A 26701-nucleotide genomic window follows, 5' to 3' on the forward strand; every position below is an offset into this window, starting at 1 on the left:
TCCTGATTCCCTGATACTCAGCATGTCTTGGAGCAAGTTGCTGTGAATGTTGTGCCTCATGCATTATTACATGCCTGGCTTCTCCCTGCTCACTGACCTGGTCTTTTTCTCTCCCTCTTTTCTCCACCCCCTCCCTTCTCCCTTGGTGTAGCTTTCACTCCCGGAGGAACAGAATGAAGTAACCAGAAACGGCTGTGAATCCAAGGAACTGGTGTACCTGGTGCAGATCTCTTGTCAGGTAAATGCCATTCTTTCTCCCCCCAGCTCATTTTGCAGACTGCATTGGGTTGGTTTTGGCAGCACAGCCTCCTGATATTTTAATACAACACTTTTCTCCTGCATGTGTGGGTTGGTTTTTTTCCCACTTCTTCACCAGCTCAGTCCTCAAGAAGATGCTCTGTGGCACTGCCACCAGCTCAGTGTAAGAAAAGGAGCACTGAGGGGACAAAAAGGAGTTGGTTCAGCAAAACCCCCTTGCTACACGATGTGCAGAGCTGCAGGATGCTCAGCCCCCAGTCACAAGCTCTGCCTGTGTGCAGTGACACAGGGACACACCAGGCACAGGAACAGGGAGCACAGAGGGGGGGAGGGAGGATGCCAGGCAGTGATTTTTTTGTTGATGGAAGTGTGCTGCTGGCAGCCAGGAGATGGGGCTTCTTGGGCTGCTCCAAACATCTATGAAATTCTTTCCCTGCCACTGTGGGATCAAAATGCTTTGGGCAGAGAAATCTACAACTTCATAGCACAGATTTTCTGTCTGCTAAGATGGGTTTAGTGACTTTGAGAAATTCAGAAATACAGAATAAGTGATCATGTCTTCATATGGTGAATGAAATTTTTTTTGTGGGAGACCTACTGCATTGATAAATTCCATTGGGAGTTAACACCTGTGTGTGGTAGTTTTTCTGCTCTTCTTTCCACAGTTCATCTCATCACTTCTTGAGCATCCATTTTATCAGTGGATGCTGAACATAATGGGGATCACCCTGGGGTCTGTCTCTCTTTAAATCTCTTTCTGTGATCCTGCTGACTTTTCTCAGGTGCTAAAAGGAAGTGTATGAAGGAATAGCTGTGCTGTCTGCATCTGAACTGAGTGGGGTAGGGAAGTATTTCTGTCACTGTCCCAGCACAGGTGGTGTTGCTGTCCCCACAGTCACAGATGTGCAGCAACCTTGTTCTCCTGCCCTAACTCTGTGTGCACAGGGGAATGTTAGGAGGGAGCTGAGGACCAGAGCATCCTGCTCTGCTTGGAAGGTGGAGCTTGGCAGAAGCTGAGCTGCAGCAGTGTGACAGAAGCACCCAGAGCAGCTCCTGGCTGGTGTCAGCTCTCAGGGCACACGTACACACGTGCACAGGCGTGGGTGTCCACGTGCTTCCAAACACTGCTCGTGGGGAGGAGAGGCTGCAAGTGGACATCTCTCCAAATTGCCTGTGTTTGGGTGTTTAAAAATCATCACTTTTTAGAACAGCAACCCGAGCTAACAAGCAGCACTGCAAAATTGAAGGGTAGACACATGTCTGAGTGCCAGCCAAGAGCAGTGACCCAGAGGGAGATTTTTCAGGGGACTTGAGGAAATTGGAACTTCGGTATCTTTTGAGTCCTTGTGTTTGGGACTGCATTCACAGCTCTTATTGCAGAGATGAACCTTGTATTAATGCCTGTTTTAGAGAGAGAAATGTCAATATTTTATAGAACAGCTTTTCTCTAACCCTGAAGGCCACGTCTGATCTTCCTACCTACCTGACTGACATCTCAAAAGATCAGTGGGACACCTCCAGGGGAATTGTGTCCTTCAGCCCTGCAGATGATGTTTGTGCAGGAGCCAAGCCCCAGGAGCAGCAAATAAGCAGCACACAGCATGCAAGGCACCAATGGTGCAGCCATGGCCATGAGCCCAGCTACCCAGCAGCTTGTCCCACACTTCTGTCAGCCTCTCGGATGCTTTGGAGTCTGTGACTCACCTCTTGCCTTTTAATTTATGTCCCTGCCTCTCAGATACTAACAAAGCTTGTGAGAAACTTGTGGTATCTGGATTTAATGAACAGGAAGGCATGGAAGGAGCTGCACAGCTGAGCATCATTCCTCCCGTGGAGATACTTCACCCCTGACATCCCACAGCCTCTCCTAATGTCCAGGGAAAGATTCCATTCAGTCAGGCATTGGATACCAGCAGTGTCTGGAAGGGTTTGGCTCCACATTAGACTGGAGGTGTGAAATAGCTCATGGAATGATAGTGCAGCAGGGAGAGGTTTTGGCAGGATGAATCTGCATCAGGCCAAAAATATTGAAGGAGAGAGAAAAAAGCCTATAAAACAAATTTTACTGTGCTTGCCTTTTGGAGGGGCTGGTGTTCAGCCTCCTGCAGCAGCTTGCAAATATCCCCCTGATTTTTCAGATGGACACAGAGAAAACAAAGTCTGTGAATTAAGGCTAAACTCACACAAGTGTAAAAGCTTTAAGATATTTGTGATTTGTTGCAAAAACAGATAGTATGGTGAAATGCAGGAGTCTTTGGCCATCCTGGAAATTTTAGATTACAGATCTTAGAGAAGTAGGTTAAAAACCTAGCTTGGGAGTTGAATGTATTACACTGCTGTGCCTTGCCCAGTTTGGACCATGCAGATAGAATCCATGTGTTGTGTGCTCCATAAAAAGGTACCTATTTTGTCATTTCACTCTGTGGCAGAAAGCAAACCAAAGCTTTTAAGCATTAGACTTTTAAAACATCCAGCTCAGTCTTAGCAGTGTTTGGCAGACTACAGTTTGGCATTTACACTAAGGAAATTCTATCCCACTCTTTCCCATCTGTAAGTATAATTTTAGTGGTGTAAAGAGAATTATTGTTTGCCTATTTTGCAAAGCTTTCCCAGATAAGGTTTGAAAAAAAATTGTTTTGGAGTTGTATTTGATTTCTGCTGCAAGTCAGCTTGTGAAATACAGGCTCAGGCATTACTTTTAAAATCTCTATTCAGCTTTTCTTCTGCTTAGAGACCTTAAAAAATTAATCCAGTTTATTAGCTCTTACAAAGAAGTGGGAATATAGAAGGAGCTGTTCCAAGTGCTTCTGAAAAGTGGAAAGATGAGATTCTGCTTTTAATTTCTTTGAACAAATTTAAACGTGAAAAGTAGCAAATGACAAAGGGTTTCTATTTTTGTGTGTAGGAAACAGAGAAGCATGAAATCCTGAAAGGTGTGGTGTGAGGGCTGTACCTGGGAACCTTCTGAACTCTGTAGACAGCAATTTAAAGCCTTAGCCCTAAGTGTGGTCCTTAAAGCACCACAGGGAATGTCTCAGACATTTGTGGGTTTCTGCTGTACCTGTAGGCTGTGAAGGCCCAGTCACAATGTTTGCAATCCTTGCTATGTTCCATGTGGATAAGCAAAGAATTTACAAGGCCTGCAAGACATTTAAAAAGGGTTACTATGTGTGCTGAGAATAAACCAGCAGAAGCAAGATCCTGCAGAAGGTTTGGAATAGGCTAATCCAGGCAGCATATTTGGTCGAGTGGTAAAGTCTGACTTCTGAATCTTTTTGGATTTATGTGACATTACAGCAGCAACTACCTGCACATGTATTTAAGTGTTTAAAGAATGATTAATCTGAGCCTATATTTTTAAAAAGGAAAGAAAAATAAAAAGTGTGCAGTACTAATGACAGTGTTTTCTCTGGTTCAACACTACAGGCATAATTTTGTGAAGGTTTGAAAGGAGACAACAAGAGATGGATTGTAAAAATGTACGTGTTCTGAGGGAGCCATTCAAGTCTAGCTATCTCCTGTGGTTTTTATTGTTCATTGTCATTATCACAGAGAGATTGTGGGAACAGAAATGACAGGCAGTAGAAACCAGAAATGACAGACCATGCAGGCAAGCATGAGTGATTTTTGAAAAAGTCTTAGGCTGAGATCCCTTAAACACAGCCTGACCTGTGCTCTCAGAGCAGAGCCACCCTACCTTCTCTGTGTCCTGCTTTTCATGGGCTAATGCCAACCTCCTGCAGAGCCAGTCTCTTTCTGCTGCAACCCAGGTAGATTTCTAAGGCTGTTCTCAAAGAGGAAGCTCTCGTGGTCTATGGGCTTTCTCCACTTTTCTGCTCCAGTTTGCAGCCCCTGCACTGGCAGGAAGTTTGGCCATAGAATCATCATAGAATGGGCTGGGTTGGAAGGGACCTCAGAGCTCATCAAGTCCAACCCTTGATCCACTCCCCCCGTGGTTCCCAGCCCATGGCACTGAGTGCCACATCCAGGCTCTTTTGAAATATCTCCAGGGATGGAGAATCCACCCCTTCCCTGGGCAGCCCATTCCAATGCGATCACCCTCTCTGCAAAGAATTTTTTCCTAATATCCAACCTAAACCTCCCCTGGCAGAGCTGAAGCTGAAGCTCTGCCAGGGGAGGTTTAGGTTGGATATTAGGAAAAAATTCTTTAGTCCATGCCCTCTTGTCCCACTGATATCAGCCCAACCCCCCCCTGGCTCCAACCTCCTTTCAGGGAGTTGTAGAGAGTGATGAGGTCTCCCCTGAGCCTCCTCTTCTCCAGCCTCAACACCCCCAGCTCCCTCAGCCTCACCTCATAGGATGCTTTCTTGCCCAGGGTGCACAGTGCTTTGCCCTGTTCCTGTTCTTTGTTCAAAACAGCCCTTACTCTCTGGGCTGTGTTCCTTTTGCTTGATAGAATAAGGTCTGTGATGTACTAGAGGAAGGCATCTGCACAAATATATCCCACTTGTATCTTCCAGCTCTCCCTTGCAGGAGATTCAAGCCCAATATCTTCTCTTTGAAGACCACTATTTGCAAAGCTCTGAAGCCAGCCCCATCCAGCCTTCCACAGCTGGCAGTGTGGTTGCAATAATGAGTGCTTCAAGGGCAACAGAGAGAATGCCAGGAAAAAAATGGGATCTGAGGAGGAAGAACAGAAAGGACTCCCCATCCCGGGTGGTTTGTGGGGAGAGGCAAGTGGAATATATTTTCAGAGAAGCAAATGTCTTACTCAGACTGCTAATGTCTAAAGTATGGTTTGCTGGGTCTGTCTGCCTAGGATAGTCCCTACTAAAAGCCACAAATTGTTTGCAGTAGGAGCTGTGAGTCAAACATACAGAAACCTTTTGTCTGACTGCTTGTTTTCTGTCTTTTGTCCCTTTTGTTCTTTAATTTATTAATAGTTTTGTGTAATTGAAGCTCAAACACCTAGAGAACAGTTACTGAGTAAGTGCTACTAATATTCCTCCTGTGAAAGGCCCCAGTTCTTTAAACAGATGATTCTAAGGGATCAAATACTAACACATATACAAATAGTTTTGTGTTTTGTTTTTTTTTTAAAAGAGGAAAGCTGGTCTCAGTTTGTTAGTAAGTTACATCTATGTGGAATACCTATGCTGAATCCTATCCAATGCAAAATCTGTTTTCAGAATATGTGTTACCTTGCTTCTCCTCTCTGAATACAGAACTTTCTGCCTTTACTGTTTAAAGATTTTGCTAAGCAAAAGCAGTTACTGTGTCCTTTCATTGAACAGAAGGCTGGGGTAGTTTCACTTTATGTCTGTTGCAGTTTGGCTGCAGCCTCCTGCCCCTACCCAAGTGTTCTCACCCTCCCTTCCTCCAGTGTCCAGGACCCATTGGACGAGTCCTCCTGTGCCTGAACACCAAATCCATCCCCTGGGGGTGCAGGTAAACTGAAGCAGGTGTAAGATGCAGGGATCTTTGATTTCACAGCACATTTTCTGTGCTCAGCAGGGCTCAGGCAAGTTACTCTGGGTTGAAAGGCACCATCATGGCCTTTCCCTCCAGACTGTTTTCTGTGCTTCTTTTCTGCCACCTGGTACCACTTGCCTGAGGATAACAACAATAAAAACAACAATAAAAAGCCTGGAGAAATGTCACTTCACCCCCAAGTTTGCCCATGAGAGTTGGGTACCTCACATATCTGCAAGTGTTTGAAAATCTTTGCTGTGATACAGAGCATTCACTTTGAAGTCCCCCAGAACTTTTTCAAACCTGACTGTAGACCTTTATGGATTGAATATTTTTAGCTGCTCCTTTCAGATGTTCACAGACGTTCAAACCTCTGTCCTAAGCATTTCTCATCTGAGGAGGGCTGTTTCACATTAGTCAAAGGAAAGCAACTAAAAACCTTGTTTCCACAATGCTAATCCATCACTTGATGCTCTGTGCTTGCACGGTTGAGCTCAGGTCACACACTACATACCTTCTGCTCTCAACAGCACTAAATAAAAATGAAGTGACAATGGTAATGTGGATTAATAAAGAATGTGTGAAGCTGGCAAGCAGCCTGAGAAGTGCTGTTGGGCTGTAATCAAAGCTCAGGCCATGCTAAAGTGCTGCCAAGGTGTGGTGCCTTTTGGAAAACCTGGGTCTGTTCCAGGCCTTTGGAAAGTAAACCAACATCTGTAGGGCAGAGAAAGCAGTGAATTTCATCAGAAGCCTTTAAGAACTGCATAATTAACACCTATTGCTCTGTAGCTGTTGTGATAGTACTGAAGGATAAATTAATTCATTAATTAGGATGATAATTGTTAAGGACAAGGATATGACTGCTTGGAGTTTTGCCACAGAGCACTGATCTGGGTAGGGCAGCACTCAGCATCAGGCAGGATTAACACTGCTCTGCTGTGGCCTTTTCCTTTTCTACAAGCATCTCAGCCTGGAACTTGTACCTGCTGCTACCATCATTAATTTAGAGTGATTTAGACATGCAACAACAGAAGTAGCAGTTTTGAAGTCAAGAGGTTTTTGTCCTGGTGTCTTTGCTGCCTTTTATTCTGAAGCACACAGCCAGGCAGCTGGCAGGGTGTCCCCACTGGGATCTAGAATCAGGGCTTCCCAGACTTGTGCCATTTGCCTGCTCTGGCTGTTTGCAGGATTTTTGTGCTTTTGGGGACTGTGGAATGGAAATAGAGAAATTAACTGTTGTCTTCTGTGCTACACAGGAGGGTGTAATGAATCCAGCAGCACTCAGGTTTCCTTGTCCAGCTGATGGAACTTGTCCTTCACACTATTCCCAAGGCACCGAGCAGATTCAGTGCTCTGGTGTGTAAATCTGCCTACTGATAACAAGAGAGAAAAACCAACAGTAGTTCTTAAAATTTGGTGTTGAATTTCTCTCTTCATAGTGCTCTGAGTTCTTCTCTATTTAAAGAGGTATTGTGAAGGAAACAAGGTCAGCATGGGCCTTCCTTGTTCCTGACTCTGGATGCTTGAGATGCAGTAACAGGGTTCCAGCTGTGCATGGAAGTTGAATTGAAGGATTTATTTGTTAAGCAACAACTGCAGAGCTCAGTGTGGCCTTGGAACTGCTTGTGCTGAAGCACCTTCCTTCAGCACCTGTAAATTGAGGTGCATTTCAAGCTGTCCCTCAGTGGACCAAAGACAGGGGCTTGCTGCTAATGGCTTCACTCTGAACTCCAGTGAAGAAGAAATGGTCTGGTGAATTTATTTGAGAGTGGTTTTCACTTGGGAAAGAGAGTATCTGAAAATGATCAGCACAAGACTGCAGCCTTACCAGTTCCTCAGCCTTGCATTGCCCTGAGCTGCTGTGCAGTTCTTTGGGTGATGCTTGGGAGCTGCTGCTTTCCTGGGTCCTACAGGAGGTGTTCCATGAAAAATCTCCCAGCTGAAGTCAGTGATCACTGTAACCCTGGAAGGGATGATGAGCAAGAGGGGAAATTACTTCTCAGAATAAAGTGCAATATCCCATGAATCTGCTGCCATGACAGTTTTTATAAGCAACAGAAGCTTTCCTAATTATATGGTAGTTTGTTAATGTAGTGTCCTTCGGGCATTTGCCTCCAGAAAGCAAGCTCTGAATTAGAGAGATCAGTCTTGCTGTATCCAAATTGTATTCCACTTAGCTCTGAAGTAAAAGTGAAAATCAGTGCTGAAATCTAAGAGCAGAGGGGAATGATTATGGTTTCTTCCTGCAAGTGGTGCATTTTGGCAGGGCTTCTGTTTGTCATGTGTTGCTTTGTAGACAGAGCTGGGCCTGGCCTCAAATTGAAGAGGACAGTTGGCTTTGGTCTGAAGAGACTCAGTCCTGCCCCAGAACCAAACATGTGTAAAAGCATTGCAGAGCAGCACTTTGTCTACAATTTTCCTTGTTTTACAACTTCTCCAAGAGCTGGGCTTGGTTTAAATCCAAAAGAAGAGGAGGACTGTGGTGGCTCTGCCTGTTTTTCTCTTAGCTGCTCTGATGTTTGCTCCTTATGAAGAAATTTAACATACATGCATTTTTAATAGCAGTGCTGCAGTGCCTCTCTCCTTGGGAAGCTGACAGTCCTTTGGGACAGACAATCCAGAGCATCCAGTGACATCTTCTGCAGGCTGCCAGCTCACTTTGATCAAGGACTCATGTTAGATGGCTGAACAAACAGCAGAAGACAAGGTGCACAGTTATGATGCTTCAAACTTGAACAACTTGCCTGTGGGATTAGAGATGTTTTACCCAACTGACTGTTAAATTAAAAAGTGGGGGTTTTTTTGTTTTTTTTTTCTTAGATGAATTGGTGGCAGAACTCTCAGAGGGACCACGACTGAGTCTGTTCCTTAATTTTTTTTCATTCACTATGTTTTTTCTAGAGTTACAGAGCAGGTTTGTGCCCCAGGCTTGCTAAAAGCCATCAAGCAGGGGCTTCTTGTCACTGGGTTGTGTGACCCATGATCCACTGACCCAGTTCAGCACAGGGTGTACACCTGCAGTGTGAACCAGCTGGGAATCCCTTCGTGGCAGACAGACCTGCTGTGAATTCCCAAGCTCTCCCCTTCCTCAGCAGGGACTGAGAGCCTCCAAACTCCATCAGCTGCCAGCAGGCTGTGGGGTGTAGACATTAAACAGGACTGCAAACTGCTATGGTTAGAGACCATAGAGCAAGTTTGTAATCAAAGGCTCAGGCTTTGACAGACAAAAAAGGAACTGACTTTTTCCAATTATCTATTTTTTTAGCTGTTTTAAAATTCTGTATTTATTTCAGACTTTGTGGCTTACCTTTTAAAAAGACTCCATCAGCATATTAGATACTACAGATGGACCTGTCCTACATGGTTCTTCTCCTGGGGCTTGGCACCACTCTTCAACATCTCTTCTTCAGACCAATGCCAAAAAAACCCACTTTTTTTCCATTTTGGCTCTGACTCCAGCTCTGCTAACAGAACTTCTCCAAAGCTGCTTCTCTGTGCTTTCTGAATGATGTTTCACCCTTTGCCCCTCTTTCCTGGAGTTTTGGTCAGCTGTATCAATAACATACCTGCTTGCATCCCTTTTTCCTTGAAATATTCGTGTGTTTTATCTCTACCCAAAGGAGCAGCAGAATGCAGGGAGGTTCCCTCTGACCTCCTCTGATAAATGTTGGAGGTCAGGGAGCTGCAGGAATGGTCATTCTGGGAATGTCTGTGTGTCCTGTTTGTAGAACAGCACTGGGGTGATGGAAGGGTTTAAACACATTTCCTCACTTTGCAGCCTACAAAATCTTCCCTGCTTTGCAATTAGTTGTAACAAAGACATGCCTATGTGCTTTGGTCATTTAAAAAAAATAATTAAAAATTCAGCTGTTGGCTTTGGTGAGTGCCCAATAAAAGAAACTGAAGAAAATTGAGATCTCTATCTGCTTGTTCCAGGAGCTAACCTCAGGCAAGTCCTTGTGAAAGGCTTGTGTTGTTTTCTTTTCCTAACCTCAGGCAAGTCGTTTTCAAAGGGGTTTTGTTTGGCTTATTTTAAAGGACAGTGGTGCTGGCTTGCTTGTTTTGATGGAGCATTGTTTCTTCTCCATGGTTAAGTGCTGAGCAGATTACAGCACATTTGGGGCACAGGGTAAAGGGGTGTTGTGTTTAGATACCTCCCCTGTCCATGGAATCATTTGTAAGGATGGAAATGCATTCTCTCATGGCCTTGCCACCTGTAGGATGGTACTTTCAGTTCCCTTTCCTTAGCAGTTGGTCTGATTGAGGGTTTGAAGTATTCCCTTTGTGGCTGTAAGCACATGTGGGGTTATTAATTGAATTTTCTGCAGTGTAGAAAGCAGTTCCCCAATGCTGCAGCCTCCCCTTCACCTCCTGCCTCTCTGGGACCTGTTGCTCCTATGGTATAATTGTACTAAAGAGATGATTGGTACTGAATTGCCTAAATTATAACATGGCAAGGAATTTCACTGACATGCAGAGAGCTGTAAATCCTGGTCCAAGTTCCTGAGGTGCCTGCCACTCAGAAATAGGGAGGGAAAATGGTTGTTAGGATTTCAAATGCTGTACAATGTTTGCCTTGAGGTTTTTTTAGTGTGTCCTTATCCCTCTGTACCTGACCAAACCCAGTGGTCACCAAGGCCTGAGCCAAGTATTTGCCTGCTGCCAGGATTGCCTCTGGCAAACTGAGGGCCAGAGGAACCACTGGAAGGTGGTGGCTTCCTTCAGATCCCTGATCATGGGGAGTTCCCCCCCTGGGCAGCCATGGGTGTTCCCATGGGTGTTTTAGTGTTCATATCTGTAACTGGAATTAAGGAGCACAAGGAAGTACCATTTTTACATCCAAAAAGCTACAATGCTTTCCATTAAATTCTTTTTTTTCCTTCTGATAGCAATTAATTGAGAATAACCTTACAATTAAAGCTGGCAGAGATTTAATTTGTTATGTGGAGTCGTCTGTTAAGGATTTACCCCAGGATTATACCAAACTTTCTCCTCTGCCTTCTGGTCAAGGTTTATAATTTTGCTCAAGTTATAATAATAAACCAGAACTTCCAAATCATCCAGGACATTTTGAAAAATAAACTTAAACTTAGATAAAGCCACCTAGGGCACCAGCTAAAAACCCTTCCTGAGCAGCCTCTGAAGTGATGGATTTTATCAGTCTTGTTTTCTATTTTGACTAAATTTCTCAGCCGTTTTCCAGCGTGACTTGTAATAGAAAAAGGGCTGAAGGGTCATGCTGGAATAACATACAGAACCCAAGACCCAACCAGCTGTAAAAGTCACCCAGATGGCAGTGTTAACCTCCACTGGTGGGTGCTGGCATTCCTCCAGCCATTTAATCCCTGGTGTTTGCTTACCAGAGGGTCAAACTGCACTGACTTTTGCCATAAGCTTTCATCTCATGTTCTGCTCTCCATCTCCATGTGGACTGGGAAGGTTCATGAGAGCATCCATGGGATTGCTCTCAGGAAATAAGCATTTGAACCAGAAAGGAAAGGTCTCTCCCTGTCTTAAAATAAATAAATCTTAGGTGCTACAGTGAAAACATACTCAGACTGTGGGACGGGAAAGTTGTGTGTGCTGGAACTCAATAGTACCCTGTGTGGTTTGAAGAGGCATTGATGGACAAAAAGGAGTCCTTTGGGCACAGAGGGAGATAAATTCAGCTGGAAGCACAGTCATTTACATAGCAGGGGGAGGAGGTCTTGAAATCTTTAGTATAAAACTTGTAACTACCCATTTTCTGAGAGAATTATATTTATACAAACAGGATTTGAGCATGTGCTTCTCTAAAGCACAACCATCAATAATTCTAGAATAGAATAGAAAAGCCATCACTGAATTGCAGAATGAGAGGGTGATCAAAAGGATTTGAACAAGAATTTACAGAAGGCATTAAGAATGGGAAGAAGGCATTTTGGCCTTAGGGAGTTGCTGTGCCTGAAGCACCAGCAGTGTTCAGCTTTGTCACAAAACACAGCTGACAACATGAGACCAACTTACCAGTCACTTGTCTGTTATTTTATTAACTCTATGTTAAAAAAAGAGCCCTTTTGCAACTTCAAAATTTGCAGGAAAAGGGAGCAAGCTGCACAAGTTTTATATTGACAGAGTCAAACATTGCTGTGGTTTTGATACTGAGGTCACTGGGAGCTGTGCTGCTTTGGCTGTGTGTGCATCTCTGGAACTCTGATTGGGAGAATTTAGATTTTCCTTTCTTGTCATTTGTACTGGGGAGCTGAGGGGCAGCACAGAATGTTGTCCAGATCTTCCTAGGCTGCTGCAATAATTCCTTCCTGGAAAGTTAATCGTGCTCCTGGTAAACATGGCTCTTTTTTTGCTTATTAATTCATCACTCAGGCTCCAAATCTGCCTAAACTTTGCTTATACAAGCTTTAGAGCAACGTGAAGCATGCATCCTTTTGAAATTCAGTTAAGGCAGACTTATAACTGTATTCATATGAGGAAATATTCATATTTGAGGTGTTGGAATAACATTCTGCTGGGTGGGAATTAGTAACACTGCTCCTGACCCCCTGTTCTGTACAAACACATGGTATGTGCAGTTATTCTGAATCTGCTTGGACACTGAGCAGCCCCTTCCCCACCAGCATCCTGAGATCCAGGGCTGCCAGTGCTGGCCTTGGGCTGACTTCCCTGGGAATGGTGATGCTGGTTCTGGTTCCCAGCCTTCTGGTTCCCACCCCTGATGGAGGCTGCTGCTGCTGGTTCTGCAGGGATGGCTCAGCTGGTTGCTTAGCAGCTGCTGAACTGCTGCAGTTTGAAGGTGGAGGAGTGGGGGGGGGTCTGGGTTACTTTGCTGCACCAGGCTTGGACTGTGCCATGAGCACTCCCCAAGCCCTTGAGAACCTCCCAAAGAGCTCCTGGGGCCAGAGCAGCACTGCTGGCAGGAGGTAAGCTGGCCCTGCTCCTTAACTCCTTGCTTGCCATTAGTAACCTCATTACTGGGATGCTTTGGAATGGGTTTCAGCAGGAGCCAGGAGGATGCTGGCTGTGGAGTCCCCTCTCTCTCTCCCCAGCTGATCCCATGCCTTCTGTCACACACACCAGCAGTTTGCTGACTCCCAACCATCCCTGTCTTGTAAATTTAACTCTTACTGTTTAATTCATGATAAAAAGAGACTGCAAATCTACAGCCCAACAATGGAAATTAAAGTGTTGGGCAATGAATGAATTTTGATCATTGGAAACATGGGTTTGCTCTTTGTGTGGGGAGAGTACGAGGTGGTGTGGAAATGTTCTGTGAAGTGCTGTGGGCAAAGGAAATAAAGGGTTGTAGGGATTTCTCAGTCAGTTGATTTTTACATTGGGGACTAAACCTTGCTCAGCTCAAGGTCATACTGGCAACTTATCCAGGGAGCAAGAGCCATTTAATTGCAAAAGATGGAGGAATTCGAAGGGCTTTTATCTTTTTGAAGCTAATTAGGTTTGCTCTCCTTTTCTTGTTTTTCTTATTTAGAGAAAAAGTAAGATGACATAACTAATGGAAATTAGAAAGCATTTGTGTCCTGTGTAGGTACTCATTTTGTAGGCTCATGAAATCCTGATGATTTCTTGTGCTAGAGAAGCAGAGCTTAGGGGCACAGTACACAGTCTGGAGTTGTCTTGAATAAATTTGATGGAAAACACCCAATACCCTTGATCATAGCTTCTACATTTCCAATTACTTGCAAGCTTTGGGTGTTAATAGAAAAGTGAACTTTCCTGATAAAGGAGCACAGAGGGTTGTGGCTGGAGGCCAAGGTTCTGTGGAGCCCAGTGCTGAGGGCACTGGGTCTTGGTGGGATAACAGGAGGTGGGAAGCTTTGGGAAGTGTCAGACAGCTGGAAACCACTGTCATTTTAGGGGCCACATGGGGGTGCTGAGAGGATTAATGAGTGTTCACAATGGGCTCTGACCTGTAAACTGCTGCATTATTACAACATTTTTTTATTGATCATAATAGGCCATGAAGCATTTAGAAGTACATGTTAGATATTAAAAGCTTCAAAAAGCAAATTATTCTGTGCTGTTGCCGTCCCTTCCTTGTCCCCTGAAGCAGGAGGTATCTTGTCAGTGTTTTAATTGGGGAAATGATATGCATTCAGGGGTAAATCTTCAGCTAGTGTTATTCATCATAGATTGTTTTTTTAATTCAGCTCAAAATTTGCCTGGGGCATGTGACTGAAATTTTGCAAGCTTCAGTTCTGCCTGCACATTCCTGATTGTATGTTCTATCTCTTTGCAATCTATTTTCATGCTTTTTATGCAACCATTTTGTAATTTACATTTGTGCAAAGACACCCCGTGTATGAAAATGCTACAAAATCCTTGTAAGACAGGTGGAAGTTAAAAACTTTGGATAGGTCTCATAATGCTGGCCTCCATCCAAATCCACAGAATTAAAACAGGAGAGCTAACCACTGGTTTGAGCAGGAGTGGCTGCCTGCAAATTAAAACATGAAAATAATACTGAGGCACTTCATCACTTTCAGATGGTTTGAGCAGCAGGATGCTCTGCTCTCTGCTGCTTCTCTACACGCTTTCCTTTTCCTCATCTCATCTGAACGAGTGAGGAGCTTACCAAAATGTGTCTTTTTTGTTTCTGCAGGGGAGGAGCTGGATTGTGAAGAGGAGTTATGAAGATTTCAGAGTCCTTGACAAACACCTTCACCTCTGTATTTATGACCGGCGCTTCTCCCAGCTCGCAGAGCTCCCCCGCTCCGATGCCCTGAAGGACAGTCCAGAGGTAAATAAATCCCCAGTGTTAAATAAATCCCCAATGTTAAAGCACACTCAAAGATATTTCCAAGTATCTACAAAGTACTTTTAAGATGACCTGGGTTAGATTTACAGGTTGGTGGTTGGAAGCCCAGGGTGTGTTTTCTACCCTTCGTTTCAACGGTCTAAAGGGAAGTGCCCAGAAGGCTCCCATGAGTTAAGGTAGATTGGTTATGGAGAGTGTCAGGAGAGAAGCTGTCCTGTTAGTACCTTAGATAAGAACTTTGTTATCTCTCTGGCAACTTTTTAAGCCATGTGGATATTTCCTAAACTAATGTTAGCAGCTCAGCATCCTGAGGGAATCCTGCTGTTCTCAGGCTGCAGCACTGCACAAGTAATGCCATGGAGTGCTAGACTTGTATTTAGAAACTGAAAAATACTGAAGGTGTTTTTCAAGAGCATTTGCATTAGTATCTTACTTAATTGGTCTCTTAAAAGCTTGAAGAGTGGCATTTGTTTGCTTGTTCCCCCCCCTAAATGAACAGGAAATATTTTTCATTTCTTGACTTACTGTCTTCACCTGGAATACAGTGAGCTGGAATTCCTTCAGTTTCTTGGCTGTTAATAAGTTAGAGGGTTATTCTCATCCAAAATCATCTGGGATGCAGCAGTTGCATCTTGACTGCATCATTTTGAAAGATGTGGAGAGGGAGGCAATGTAAGGCAGGACACTGGGGTTGTGTGAGCCAGCAGGGCAGAGCAAAACTCCTTGTTTGTTTTGTTCACAAGAAGAGCTTGTGCCAGGGCAACCAACAGTGCCTGCAGCTCCATTTCACAGATCACTTCTCTCTGAGCCCTGGAGTTGTATGTTTGCCCCTAGACATCAGGCACAAGTATGGAAAAACTTTGCCATGCTGTGTCAGAAGGTTGGTGCTGCCTGCCCACCAGATGCACAGCTGCAAAGGGAAACATCGAGGCCATTCCAAGCATTCCAAGAAGAATCCATGCAGGATCTATAGATCAGGAGCTGTCTTCTTTCAGTGCTGAGCCAGGATTGATTGCTTGGTTCAGAACAACATGCAGTGGCTGGGATCAGGATGCCACTCAAGTCTGCAGGGCTTTTCCCATCGAATATGGGAAGCTGATAATGCAGTCCCACTGCTCATCAGAGAATCTGATTTATTAGTTTGGCTTCATGCAGGCTATTTCTGAAAAGAATTTAAAGCCTCTGGTCTCTTAAATTCAGCAGAAGCAGTACTACTTAGGATAATGTATTCCTAGGTTGTGGTTTTTTTTAATTTATGTTTCAGGCATTCCTATCTCTCATATCTTTCTTTGTGCAGTTGATTTAATCTGTACCTTGTAGCCTGAAAATCCACATTTTATCAGTAAGTGCTGGAGATGTAAAAGTGTTGAACAGCTCTACTCCTCTGTGAAATGCAATTCTGCAGCTGCATGCTGTCTCCTGCTATATTTTTTATTTTGAACTGACCACATTTGAACAGCTGTTTGAGGAGAACAATGTTTTAAACAGTCCTTACAGACTCTGGGCTACAATACTGCTTTATGACACTGACACTGAAGCTTTGGAAAGACCTTGCTAGCTTCTCTTTAACAAAAGCAAGTTTACTATTACAGAAGGGACACAGCTCAGTGTATTTTTAAACCCCTCTTCTACTATTTGAAATATTACTCTTTCACCAAGGGGTCATTCTAAGTTGCCACATTCTTAAGGGTTTGCAAGTGGGTGGAAATGGCAGCCAGCATTTGTTTCGCTAAATGGTTCTCAGATGTGTTTGGTGGCCATAGCACCAATGACTTGTTTGTTTGTAGATTCACAATCAGAGGAGGGCATTAGACTTAAGGGAAATTAGGAAAATCTACATATGTTATAAAAATAACAGCATTACTTTCAGAGGGACTGCTTCTTTGCACTTTTTTTTGTATAAACAGTCGTAACACCCCATGTAGTTTGTCCAGATTTCCTTGCAGAAGGGAATATATGACACTGGTCTATGGCAATGGATAATTAATGGTCTCTGCAAGTCTGAAGAAGCTTCTCCAGACTCTGGTGTAGTAACAAGAGCACTCTTTGCCTGTCTGGTTCTGTTCTAGCTTGTCACCCAGATGCTGATGGCTTACCTGTCCCGTCTCTCAGCCATCGCAGGCAACAAGATCAACTGTGGGCCTGCTCTCACATGGATGGAGGTAAAATATAAAGCTCTTTATTTCCTGACCTTAGCACCAGAGCAACTCACTAATGTGGCATTCTGCCCTTTTTCTGGAAAGAGTTACAGTCCTTTCAGACCTAATGGTGTCCCTGAAATGCCATCCTTAACAGCTTTATTCCTGTTGCAGACATGCAGGTGGCCACAAAAGGTATAAAACAAACAGAATGAGATCCAATGTTAAGAATATAGGAGCTTTTCTCCCCTCTGGCTTGGATTTCGTCACACACAGACATCTCATTCTGCTGATATTCACAAGATAAGAGGTGGAAGTTCTGGGGAGCAGGGATTGGGTCAATGCACCATCTGGGAAAGCCTTGTTCAGTGCTAAAGGCTGAATAAGAGGTTGCAGAAAATGGACACATCCTCACACTCCTTTTTGGAAAGGCAATGCTGCAAGTGCAGCAGGTTTCTAAAACTATTGGAGCTGTCTCAGTTATGGTGTTTATCTGCCTTTTCTTTAGTTGCTATTTGTCTTTGTGGTGGCTGCAGAAACAATAAATATTATCTGCTCCTGTTTGCTGTCAGTGGTGATTAATCTGCTCAACAGAGCCTGCCTTGTGCTTGTAGTGGCACTGTTTGTATGTTGTGAATTGCAGCTGCAGCTTTGGTTTCCCTGTTAATGGTCTTCTCCCATCTTAAACAATAGACTTTAGTGGGCACAGTGTGTAGGAAAGAATGGGCTGAGTGATCCCCAGCACCTGCCTGTGTCAGCAGAGCTCTTGCTGATTAATCTGGGTAGAGCTATGTGTGCCTTTCCACTGCCTTCCTGGTGTTGCTGCACACCAGGAATAGAAACAACTATTATTAGACCCTTGCAGCTCATTTTTAAATGGTTGTGATAAGGATTGAGTGCATTTTCCTGCAATTTTCCCTGCTGATATGCTCCTCATGCTGAAGTCTTTTGGGAGGAGAAAAATCTTGGAAACCTTCTCAGCACAAGGGGAGGAAGGAAGTTATAGAGAGAAAGGAAACTGGAGTTCACAGCAATCCTATTGAAAGCTGAAAGTGACAGTTTGACAGTGCCTTTCCTTGGTGCCTCTTCCAGAGCATTAATTCCACTTTATAGAGAACGTTTGTAGTTGTTTTGTTTTGGTTTTATTGCCATTTGAAGTACTTCAGGAAAAACAATCTGATTTGGTGTTCAAAGGAGGTGTAAACATTGACTGTCCTGTTAGTGGCTGCACACAAAGATGCACAGGTCCAGCATTATTCTCATTAGCAGGCTGGAAGGAGACCCAAAATCTTCTGAAATAGGCTTTGTGAATTGTTCTTCCTTCCTGGGTGTGATGTGCCCTGTGCTGTCCCTCCCTGCTGCTCTCCTTGGGGCCCCCAAGCTGTGCTGTCTCTGTGAATCAGCTTGAAGCCTCTGCCATGTGTGAGCACCAATAAAATGCTGCCTCACTTGTCCTCAGCTGCCTCACATTCTCCTCTGCTCTTTATTTCAGATTGATAACAAGGGGAATCACCTGCTAGTCCATGAAGAATCATCCATTAATGTTCCTGCTATTGCTGCTGCCCATGTTATTAAGAGATATATTGCTCAAGCAGCAGATGAACTGTCCTTTGAGGTAAATAATTAAATGAGCTCAGGTTCCTTGTTGGCATATGCAGAAGAGGGTAATGTGTGTGTTTGTGTGTGTGTGTGTGTGTGTGTGTGTGTGCATCAGGAAAAAGACTGAGACATTTTCAGAATGTTTTGTGAAGCTTGGAAGATTCAATTAAATATTTGATTTGCACTGAGTTGGATACAGGGAGGAGTTCAGTTATCTTTAAATACAGCTTTACTTGGCATTGGATTCTGCTGATAAAACAGATATTGCCAAGTACTCCAGCCTGATCTCTGAGCAGCAGCAGTTCCTGGATAGTTTGTGCTGTACACTGGATTAAAAGTATGTTGTAACTGTTGAGGAAGACTGTCCACATATGTGTGTACCTGGACACAAGCCAATGTAATTATTTCTTGGCCAGTTTGCACAACCTGTGTTCCTGTTAGCAAATCTGTGTCTAAAATTTTACAGATCTTCTGCTCCTATGAGAAGTGAAGAATCAGACTCAAGAGATTTGGTAAAGGGCAGGTGATAACCTAATACTGTTCTGAAAATCTTCCTTGCTGCAGAGTAGGAGCTGCTGCAGCCAAAGATCTGGAACATCAGTTGGATGTTGTCAGTTTCTAATAAGCAATTGCAAAGCAATGCCTGGCATTTGTTCCCCAGTACTCAGGAAAATGCTCAGAGTCTCTGCTCAGTGTGGGGACAGCAGTTTTCTCAATGGAAATCTGCTGTGCTGTTGGCTTGCTGTTCCCTTGAGGAATTCACTTTGCTTCTCTGGGCCTCAGTCAGGGTTTGTTATCTTCTCTGCAAAGCACTTTGAGGTTCCTAAGTGTAAAAGCAGGTTAACAAGTTTTGCTGTTCCTCACTGCAGCAGTTATTGGTGTTCTGCCCTTTCTTGTTTCCCTTATAGAGGCCACACAGATCTTGATCCCCACCAAGCCAAATTCAGTCTCAATCGTTGTGCTTGCCTGTTGAACCCTTCCAATCTTACATTTTTAATGGGAGTGGGCACAGCTTCAGAAAATTGTTTGGTCTCCAGGCTCATTTTCCTTCCCTTTGCTGTAATACCACACTACTTCTCCTCTGTTCATTTTCTGATCAAGAGTTTCCAAGTGTTTCACACTGTCCACTCTTTCTTCTCTCTGTGTTTCGTAGCAGTGTTCAGCACCACAACACTTCTGTCCCTTTGGCAGCCAGCCTGCTGCTTTGGAAAATGGTTTCCTCCTGAACAGCTGGATGCTGAGTGTTGTATAATGCAGGAACTCTCCTACCTCACAGTTTGGTTTTGGGAAGGCAGATGTCTCAAGATCAGCTTTGGAGCAGTTGCTCCCAAGTTGCACAGTTTTTTGCAGGGCTGAAGGCTGGGGGTTTTGTTTGGATTGTGCTTTCCTCCTGGCTGCATTGCAGGCTGTGTGATTGTTGCCAATCTTTTGCAGGTGGGAGACATAGTGTCTGTCATTGATATGCCACCAAAGGAGCTGACCACCTGGTGGAGAGGCAAACATGGATTTCAGGTAGGCACAAGCATCAGACTTGATAGAGCAACTTAATTAAAAGCAGGAAACTCAGCAGTGTGTTCATAGAACTGCCCCAGGGCTGCTTCTGGATGGAAGGAGAGTGTCACTGGGTTGGTGTAAGAGGACTTCTTGTTCTCTGGACTTGGGCTAGAGGTGTTCAAAGGAAGTTATCTCACTGTGCAAGGTAGGGATAGCTGTGACCCTTTGATTGACTGCTGGCCTGATGTTGGTGGAAGCTTCTGTTGCAGCCCTGCCAAGGCAGCTGACACTGTTACTCACATCATCCTCTGCCTCCCACGTCTAAAACTACATCAGGCTGATCATCCAGGCAGCAGAGAAAGCCAGTGGATAGGACACTGCCACTGACTTGGATGAGGCACCCATTAACCTGTGCTTTTATGTCTGTCTGCATTTGCTGTGTTGTGCTAATGCTAAAAGTCTTTGTACAGATCCTAAATATACCTGGGAATTAGCTACCAAACTTTGCCACTTCAATGCCACTTTCCAAATAGTTGTTATTCTCTAGCTTGGATTTTCTCATTAGGAGTTGTTTTTTTTCAAAAAGTCTTTGTTTATGAAACACAACCCCAAAGCTACTGAAGGCTGGGGCAACTGCCTTTCAACCTCCTCACACTGAAGTGTCTCACATTTCAGCTCCTTTTAAGCAGGAGGGATTTTCATATTGCAGCTGCTGTCTACAAGTAGGTGGAATTATGAGTTTGCTCTGGAGAGGGTCAGATTTGACCATACACTTGAATATTTTGGTCTGGAAAGTCTCAAAGTACCTCAGATTTCCTCTGGCAGCCCTCTCTGTGCCAGATCCAGCTTGTGGTTCTGCTGTCAGTAATACCAGGGCTGTGCAATTGGATCTCCAAGCACTACAAATCCCATCTGAATGGAGTGTTAGTTGTATGATTACATTTCTGTGTGATTAGCCAAAGCACATGAGGTACAGCTTTTGTTGGCTTTTTCTGAGATGTGGGAATTCAGATAGTATCTAATTTGTAAAAGCAGAGTAGCGTGGACACATGATACCTGTATTGCAATGAAATTTGTTCCTGGAGTTCATGTCTTGATATTTTTTGAACAAACCTGACTGTTGTTCTTCTAGTTTGGAACAGTGTTATGTTTTTGTGGGACTTTTGTTTTGATCTTACTACTTGCCACAGTATAAAAAAATTAATTAAATGCTTTAGTACTATTTGGAAGGATCAGCCTGCACCACATTTCACTTCCAAGTGAATCAGTAAAACAAAATTCCTTTGTGATCTGTACTTGAGGGCAGGCACTGCACAAAGCTGATTTATTACAAGTGTGGAGTGTCCCCATGAAGGATGTTGATTCCATTATTAAGTGCAAGCTCCCTGCTTGTCATCAGGCTGACTGGAATTGGGGTTAGATGAGAAGAACACAAGAAGCCAGGGAGCTCTTCTGCAGTTTCTCAGTGTCTCTGAGATCAGAGCAATCCAGCTGTGCTTGCCCAGCATAAAGATACATTGATGAGCAAACTGCTTGAAAAGGGCTTTTCCAGCACAGACAGATCTGAGCAGCTGCAGAAACAGAGCACCATCCTTGTGCTTAACAGATTAGGGCTGGAATAAGATTGCATCTTCAGTTATAAGCAGGAGGCTTTCACAATGGGAATCAGCTCATGGCCACACTCTTGGAAATGCAGCAGACATAATCACAGAATGGTTTAGGTTGGAAAGGACCTTAAAGCTCACCAGGTTCCAACCCCCCTGCATGGGCAGGGACACCTCCCACCAGTCCGGGTTGCTCAAGGCCTCATCCAGCCTGGCTTTGAACTCTTCCAGGGATGGAGCATCCACAGCTTCCTTGGGCAAACTGTGCCAGGGTCTCAGCACCCTCAGATTACAGAATTTCTTCCTAATGTCCAACCTAAATCTCCCCTCTTCAAGTTTTAACCCATTTCCCTTGTCCTCTCCCTACCCCCCTGTGTCCAAAGCCCTCCCCCAGCTTTCTTGCAGCCCCTTCAGATACTGGAAGGTTGCTCTGAGCTCACCTGGGAGCCTCCTCTTCTCCAGGCTGAACAACCCCAATCCCTCAGCCTGGCTTCTAGGGGAGGTGCTCAGCCCTCTGAGCATTTCAGTGGCTCCTCTGGACACCTTCCAGGAGCTCTGTGCCTCAGCAGCTCTCAGGATGTGTTTGCAAGAACGCAGAAAATGAAGTTAGAGGAGCTGGAGAGGTTCCTGCCTGCCAGCTGAGGTAGGGTAGCAGAGCTGTGTGCTTCTTGCTGACTGGGGTTTTCAGCAGCTGAATCTCAGTTGACAGGCAGGCATTTCATCAGCTTTGCTAACTCAGATGTTACAGTGTAGTAGACATATCTCTTCACACAACCGTGGATCTGATTTGCAGAGAGGTGCATTTTTCCTGACAGTTTGTCATTTCTTTGAGATGTATTTATCAGAGCTTTTAATTTCCATCAGCTGCCAAGAGGGGCAAACTCCAGCCTTCTGCAAAGAGGGAGAGGAGTTTTAGCTGTGTGATGAGTTGAAGAGCTGTGAGAGTAAATAAAAAAGTACTTTTCCTGTGGGAATGGAGTTTTTTGGCCATACTAAGTGGGACAATGAGAAAAGAATTCAGAGGAAGGACAGATGCACCAGACCTAGGGATGTGTAGCAGTTCAGAACAGAAGTGTACTTGCTGAATACTTAAAAAGAGTATATAGGTGAAAAATGCTGCTACATGTATAAGGATTTTGCAGCCTTTAAAGCATTTATTACAGGCAAACATTTCTGTTCCCATTTAGGAATAATAACTATCTGTTGATCCAGTCCTTCTAATTAAGAAAATCAGCAAAGACTGTCTTGCCAGATAGTTGTGGTTCTGGAGTCAGATAGAAGAAGAAGGTCCAAAGACCAAATATTTGAACAGTTTGTTCATATTACTTCCCAGAGTTTTGTGCTAGGAAAGGAGCAAGGTTTAACAACTGGAGCCCAGCTTACATTGGAAATCCTGTCTTGATGAGAGCAAGGTTTTGCAGAAAGGAGAAAAGAAACTTCTTGACTGAAAAGAATTTACCTGGTTTTGTGGATTTAAACCAGTTGTGATGTGTGTGGGCAGAGGTGTGTTCAGTTCTGTGTCCCCTGTTAGAACAGGGGTTTCAGTGTTAAGCAGAGCTCCAAACTTCAGGAGAAATAAAGCTGACAGCTTGTAAGGATCTTCAGCTTGAGCTGCAGCTTTGATTCAGCATGGAAGTCAATTTGCTCTTTGCCGGCCTGAGCTGTCCTTCAGCAGTGAATCTCCACTTCTCTTCTCTGTCAGATTCCCCTGTTACATTTGCTCCTCTCCCCATACCTGAGATAATGACTGCATTGCAAGACACTTAATCCCGTGCAGAACAAAACAACCCACTTCTTCTTATCATCTGCTCTGCCTAAAGTAAAATTATTTAAAAGACATCTTCCCTCCAGGCTTTTTCTTTTCAAATGTCCTCAGTGAGTCACTGCTTTCATTGGAAGGTTGTTACCTAAATTACAGCCACCTCCACATTAACAGCCTTCCAGCCCTCTTTGTTCTCCTTGTTCTTCATGCTTTGTCTTTTCAATCAGGAACTCTGTTTCAGACAGCTGAATCACTCAGGACAGGCCCTTTTTGATGCATAACTGCCTTTTGATGTCCTGAATAATTCTGTCTTTTGGATATAATTTGGACATTTGGGGAACTGGTCTGTGCTTACATGAGTTTGCAGGGGCTGTGAAACTCCAGACCCTTGCTTTCAAACCCTGAATCTGAAATCCCCAAAAATCCCCCTGAACCTGAAATCCCCAATGTCCCCAAAAAGGGACATTGTCTTGGATTGGTCAGGAGTAAATCAGTCTGTTAGCTAAGAGTGCTTTTTTTTTTCTTGTGCATTATTTTGCAATAAAGAACCTGTATGTGATATGAACATAGGGGCCAGTTAATAAAAATTAGTAAAAATGTCCTATGCTAAACCCAAAACCTAATCAAAATGTCTCAAATGTTTCAATTGCCATTTATGTTGCTACTGCTTCCCCATTTGCTTGAATTTTCTCCTTGTCCACTAAAAATTACTAGTGTTGTTTTGACTTTTCCCCTTGAAGCCTCATGTATCTTTCCATTGGAGCAGACACAGGCATGGAAGTGAAAAAAAGACAGAGTAGTTCTTGCAGAAGTGTTTGCACACAACAAACCCTGTGCTGTCCTCTTTTGGTTAAGGTGTGTGATGATTTCTTTAACCTGTAGCCAAGCTTTTATTTCTCTGAATATATGCTACCCTTGCTTTTAATTTTCATACATTGCCAAATCCTTTAATCCTGGCTCAGGCTCTGAAAGTGCCTTACGAGATCTGTTGAGATTAACTCTTGGACTAAACTCATCTATTTATACAAAATCATGGAAACTTTTCCATGGGAGAAAAAGCAGTATCTTTTCAGTGGGTGGGAATGAGGCCTAAGTTGTAGGTTGTGACCCTGAAGATGATCTCTTGGGGATCTTACAAGAAAAGTCAGAATAAATAAACCAGAAACTGTAAACCATCAGCCCTGCTACCCCTAGGTTTCCATCAGAAAGTTTTTCAGTGGTAGCACAATTAAAAATTCTCTTTCCTTAAAATATCCACTATAATTATTTGTTGAGAACAATTTTTAAAAACTCTCAAAGCACTGAGAATGAAAGAAACCATATCATTTCAGCTGTGGAGTCTCCCAAATGTATCATTTGTGGGATGGGGCTGACACTTTAACTGGATGTGAATGCTTTTCCTAAATTAAAAATTGTCTCCTGCATCTCTTGCAGAGGAAATGTCCAAGAGAGACTCTTTGCTCTGTAGGGAAGTAATTTAAAACCAGATAATGGATTTTGTTTCAATACCAGTATTCTCTGGGTTTGCACCCATCAGCCTGGTTCCCAACATCTCCCAACACCCCCATCACTGAGCTGCCTGAGGAAGGGCTCCTGTGTCTGATGCTGCCAGTCCTGATGGTTTTCTTGTGCTAATTGACATTTTTATCTATAAACTGCACAGAAAACACCACTGTGTGGAATAATTTCAAAGGCTGTAGTGTTCACCTGGAGACACCATGAACATTGCTGGGTTTATGGGTGAAAATAAACTTGGAGTAGAAAAGAGATTTTTTTTTTTTTTTTTCCTTTGAGAAAAACAGGGAATTGTGAAAGATGAAAAACCAGAGAGGAGACTGGGCAGACTCTCAGTGCTGGCTGCCTTGTGGCTCCAGTGAATTTCATAGATGTTCTAACATGACTGGCAGCAGTCCTGGCCCAGTTCTGTTTAGATGAGCTTGGGGCCCATCCACTGGCTCCTTGCCATGGATTGTTGCAGCACTTCACCAAACTGTGGCTGCATGAAGTGACTCAGAGCTCCCAGCTGTCCAAACCAAATGCCTGACACGGGGCAGGAAATCCTGCTCTGGGGTGGCTCAGAAGGGTGGTGGTGCTTGAATTACATGTCACAGTACAGAAGCTGTGTTGGGTCAGGAATAGGACACGGGAGAAAAAGGTCTGGAAATATTAAATAAGGATAAAAGGTGTCCAGGACTGTGGTCCGGCTGGACTTGGACCTGAGTTAGATGGAGGACACTGGGAAGTGGAGGGAAGTGGGATGTTGGGATACACCAGCCCATCAGAAGGGTTAAACTTGTGCACTCTGTTTGTCAGCTGTTCTCTCAAATCAGTTTTCAGTCATGGATATTGAGGTATCACTTTCCCTTGTCCTTTGTTGACAGGGAAACTGAGGCACAGTGCTTGCACTGCCTTGTCCATGTTCAGAACCAGATAACAGGAATACAAGAGAAATGACTACACCTCTGCTGGTCACTTAATGCTAGATGGTGTGAAGCAGAGGTCAAGGAAGCTGCTTTAGCAGTTCAGCTCTCAAAACCAATACATTCAACATTCTGCCTCTCTCTCTGTTTTTCCTCCAGGTTGGATTTTTCCCTAGTGAGTGTGTTGAATTAATTAACGACAAAGTTCCTCAATCCGTGACCAATTCTGTGCCAAAACCAGGTATGGACATTAAGGTTTATGATGCAGTGAAAGAAGATGGGGTTACCCTTTTGATGTTCCATCACTGTTTAACATGTTTAATATCTCCTTCATACATGTCATGTGGCACTCTGTGTACTGCCCATCCCATGTACATACTCTGTTCTCCTCTGTGTGTTGCTCACCCACACGTTACCTCTCTGAACATTTCCACTCTGAATGTCTTTTCACCTGCAGTGTTTTCTGAGCTCCTCTCAGTGTCCATCTCCTGCATGATCTGAAAGATTTGAAGCTTGTAAAAACTGAAGATTCCTTCAGCAATCTGTAGCTAGGGATTCCATGCAACATCCCAGTTCTTGGTATCCAGTGTTGTACGTTAGAGATTTTTCCTAAAGAACATACAGGCAACTCAGAAATGTTTATGCTGACTTAGATGGAAGAAATGAAGCTTATTTGTGATTGGGGATTGACAGAGAAGGTTGGATATAACAGAACCTGGAATCCTAGTTGCTTCTGCTCTGTGTATATGACTCCTTCTACTACCTGCTGCCTTCTGGCAGTCTTTTATGAAATACAGGTAAATTAATAACCAAGCTCTGCTGATGAAAAGGAAACAGTAAATGAGATCTTGGATGTGATTCTGCTGTCATCCTAGAGTACACTGGAAGTGATTGCAGTTAGACATGCTGGCAAATCTCTGCAGTGTTTACTGGTGGTGAAGCTTCTGTTTTATTCTTCCAATAATTTTTTTTAAAATCTATGTATTCATATATATAAAGCTATATCTGTGTATCTTCTGTGAGATGAGAAAGCAGTTTGATATTGCTGATTTTTCTGAAAACATGCAGCCAGAAAGTTGAGTTGGAAAGCTGGTTAACTGGCATCCTTTTCATCTGTTCTCTTCACTTTAATGATGTTCCTGAACTTACGAGATTGCTGAGTTGATACTTAAAAACAAATAGATGTGATCCAAAAGTTTGCCCTTTGCTAAGGGAAAATGCAT

General features: G+C 43.8%; 1 protein-coding gene across 5 annotated transcripts in view; it reads left to right on the forward strand.

Annotated features, from left to right (window-relative positions):
* Positions 1-26701, forward strand: part of ARHGAP32 (Rho GTPase activating protein 32) — a 204222-nt gene that overhangs the window by 121919 nt on the left and 55602 nt on the right. For all 5 annotated transcript variants that reach the window (XM_071768841.1, XM_071768842.1, XM_071768843.1 and 2 more), the window contains 6 exons: positions 152-238; positions 14306-14443; positions 16531-16623; positions 18092-18214; positions 19633-19710; positions 25638-25719. In XM_071768841.1, the coding sequence (XP_071624942.1) occupies positions 152-238; positions 14306-14443; positions 16531-16623; positions 18092-18214; positions 19633-19710; positions 25638-25719 (601 nt within the window). The remainder of the gene's footprint in view (positions 1-151; positions 239-14305; positions 14444-16530; positions 16624-18091; positions 18215-19632; positions 19711-25637; positions 25720-26701) is intronic.

This window comes from Heliangelus exortis, chromosome 26, assembly GCF_036169615.1.
Source record: "Heliangelus exortis chromosome 26, bHelExo1.hap1, whole genome shotgun sequence".
In the NCBI taxonomy this organism is placed as follows: Eukaryota; Metazoa; Chordata; class Aves; order Apodiformes; family Trochilidae; genus Heliangelus; species Heliangelus exortis.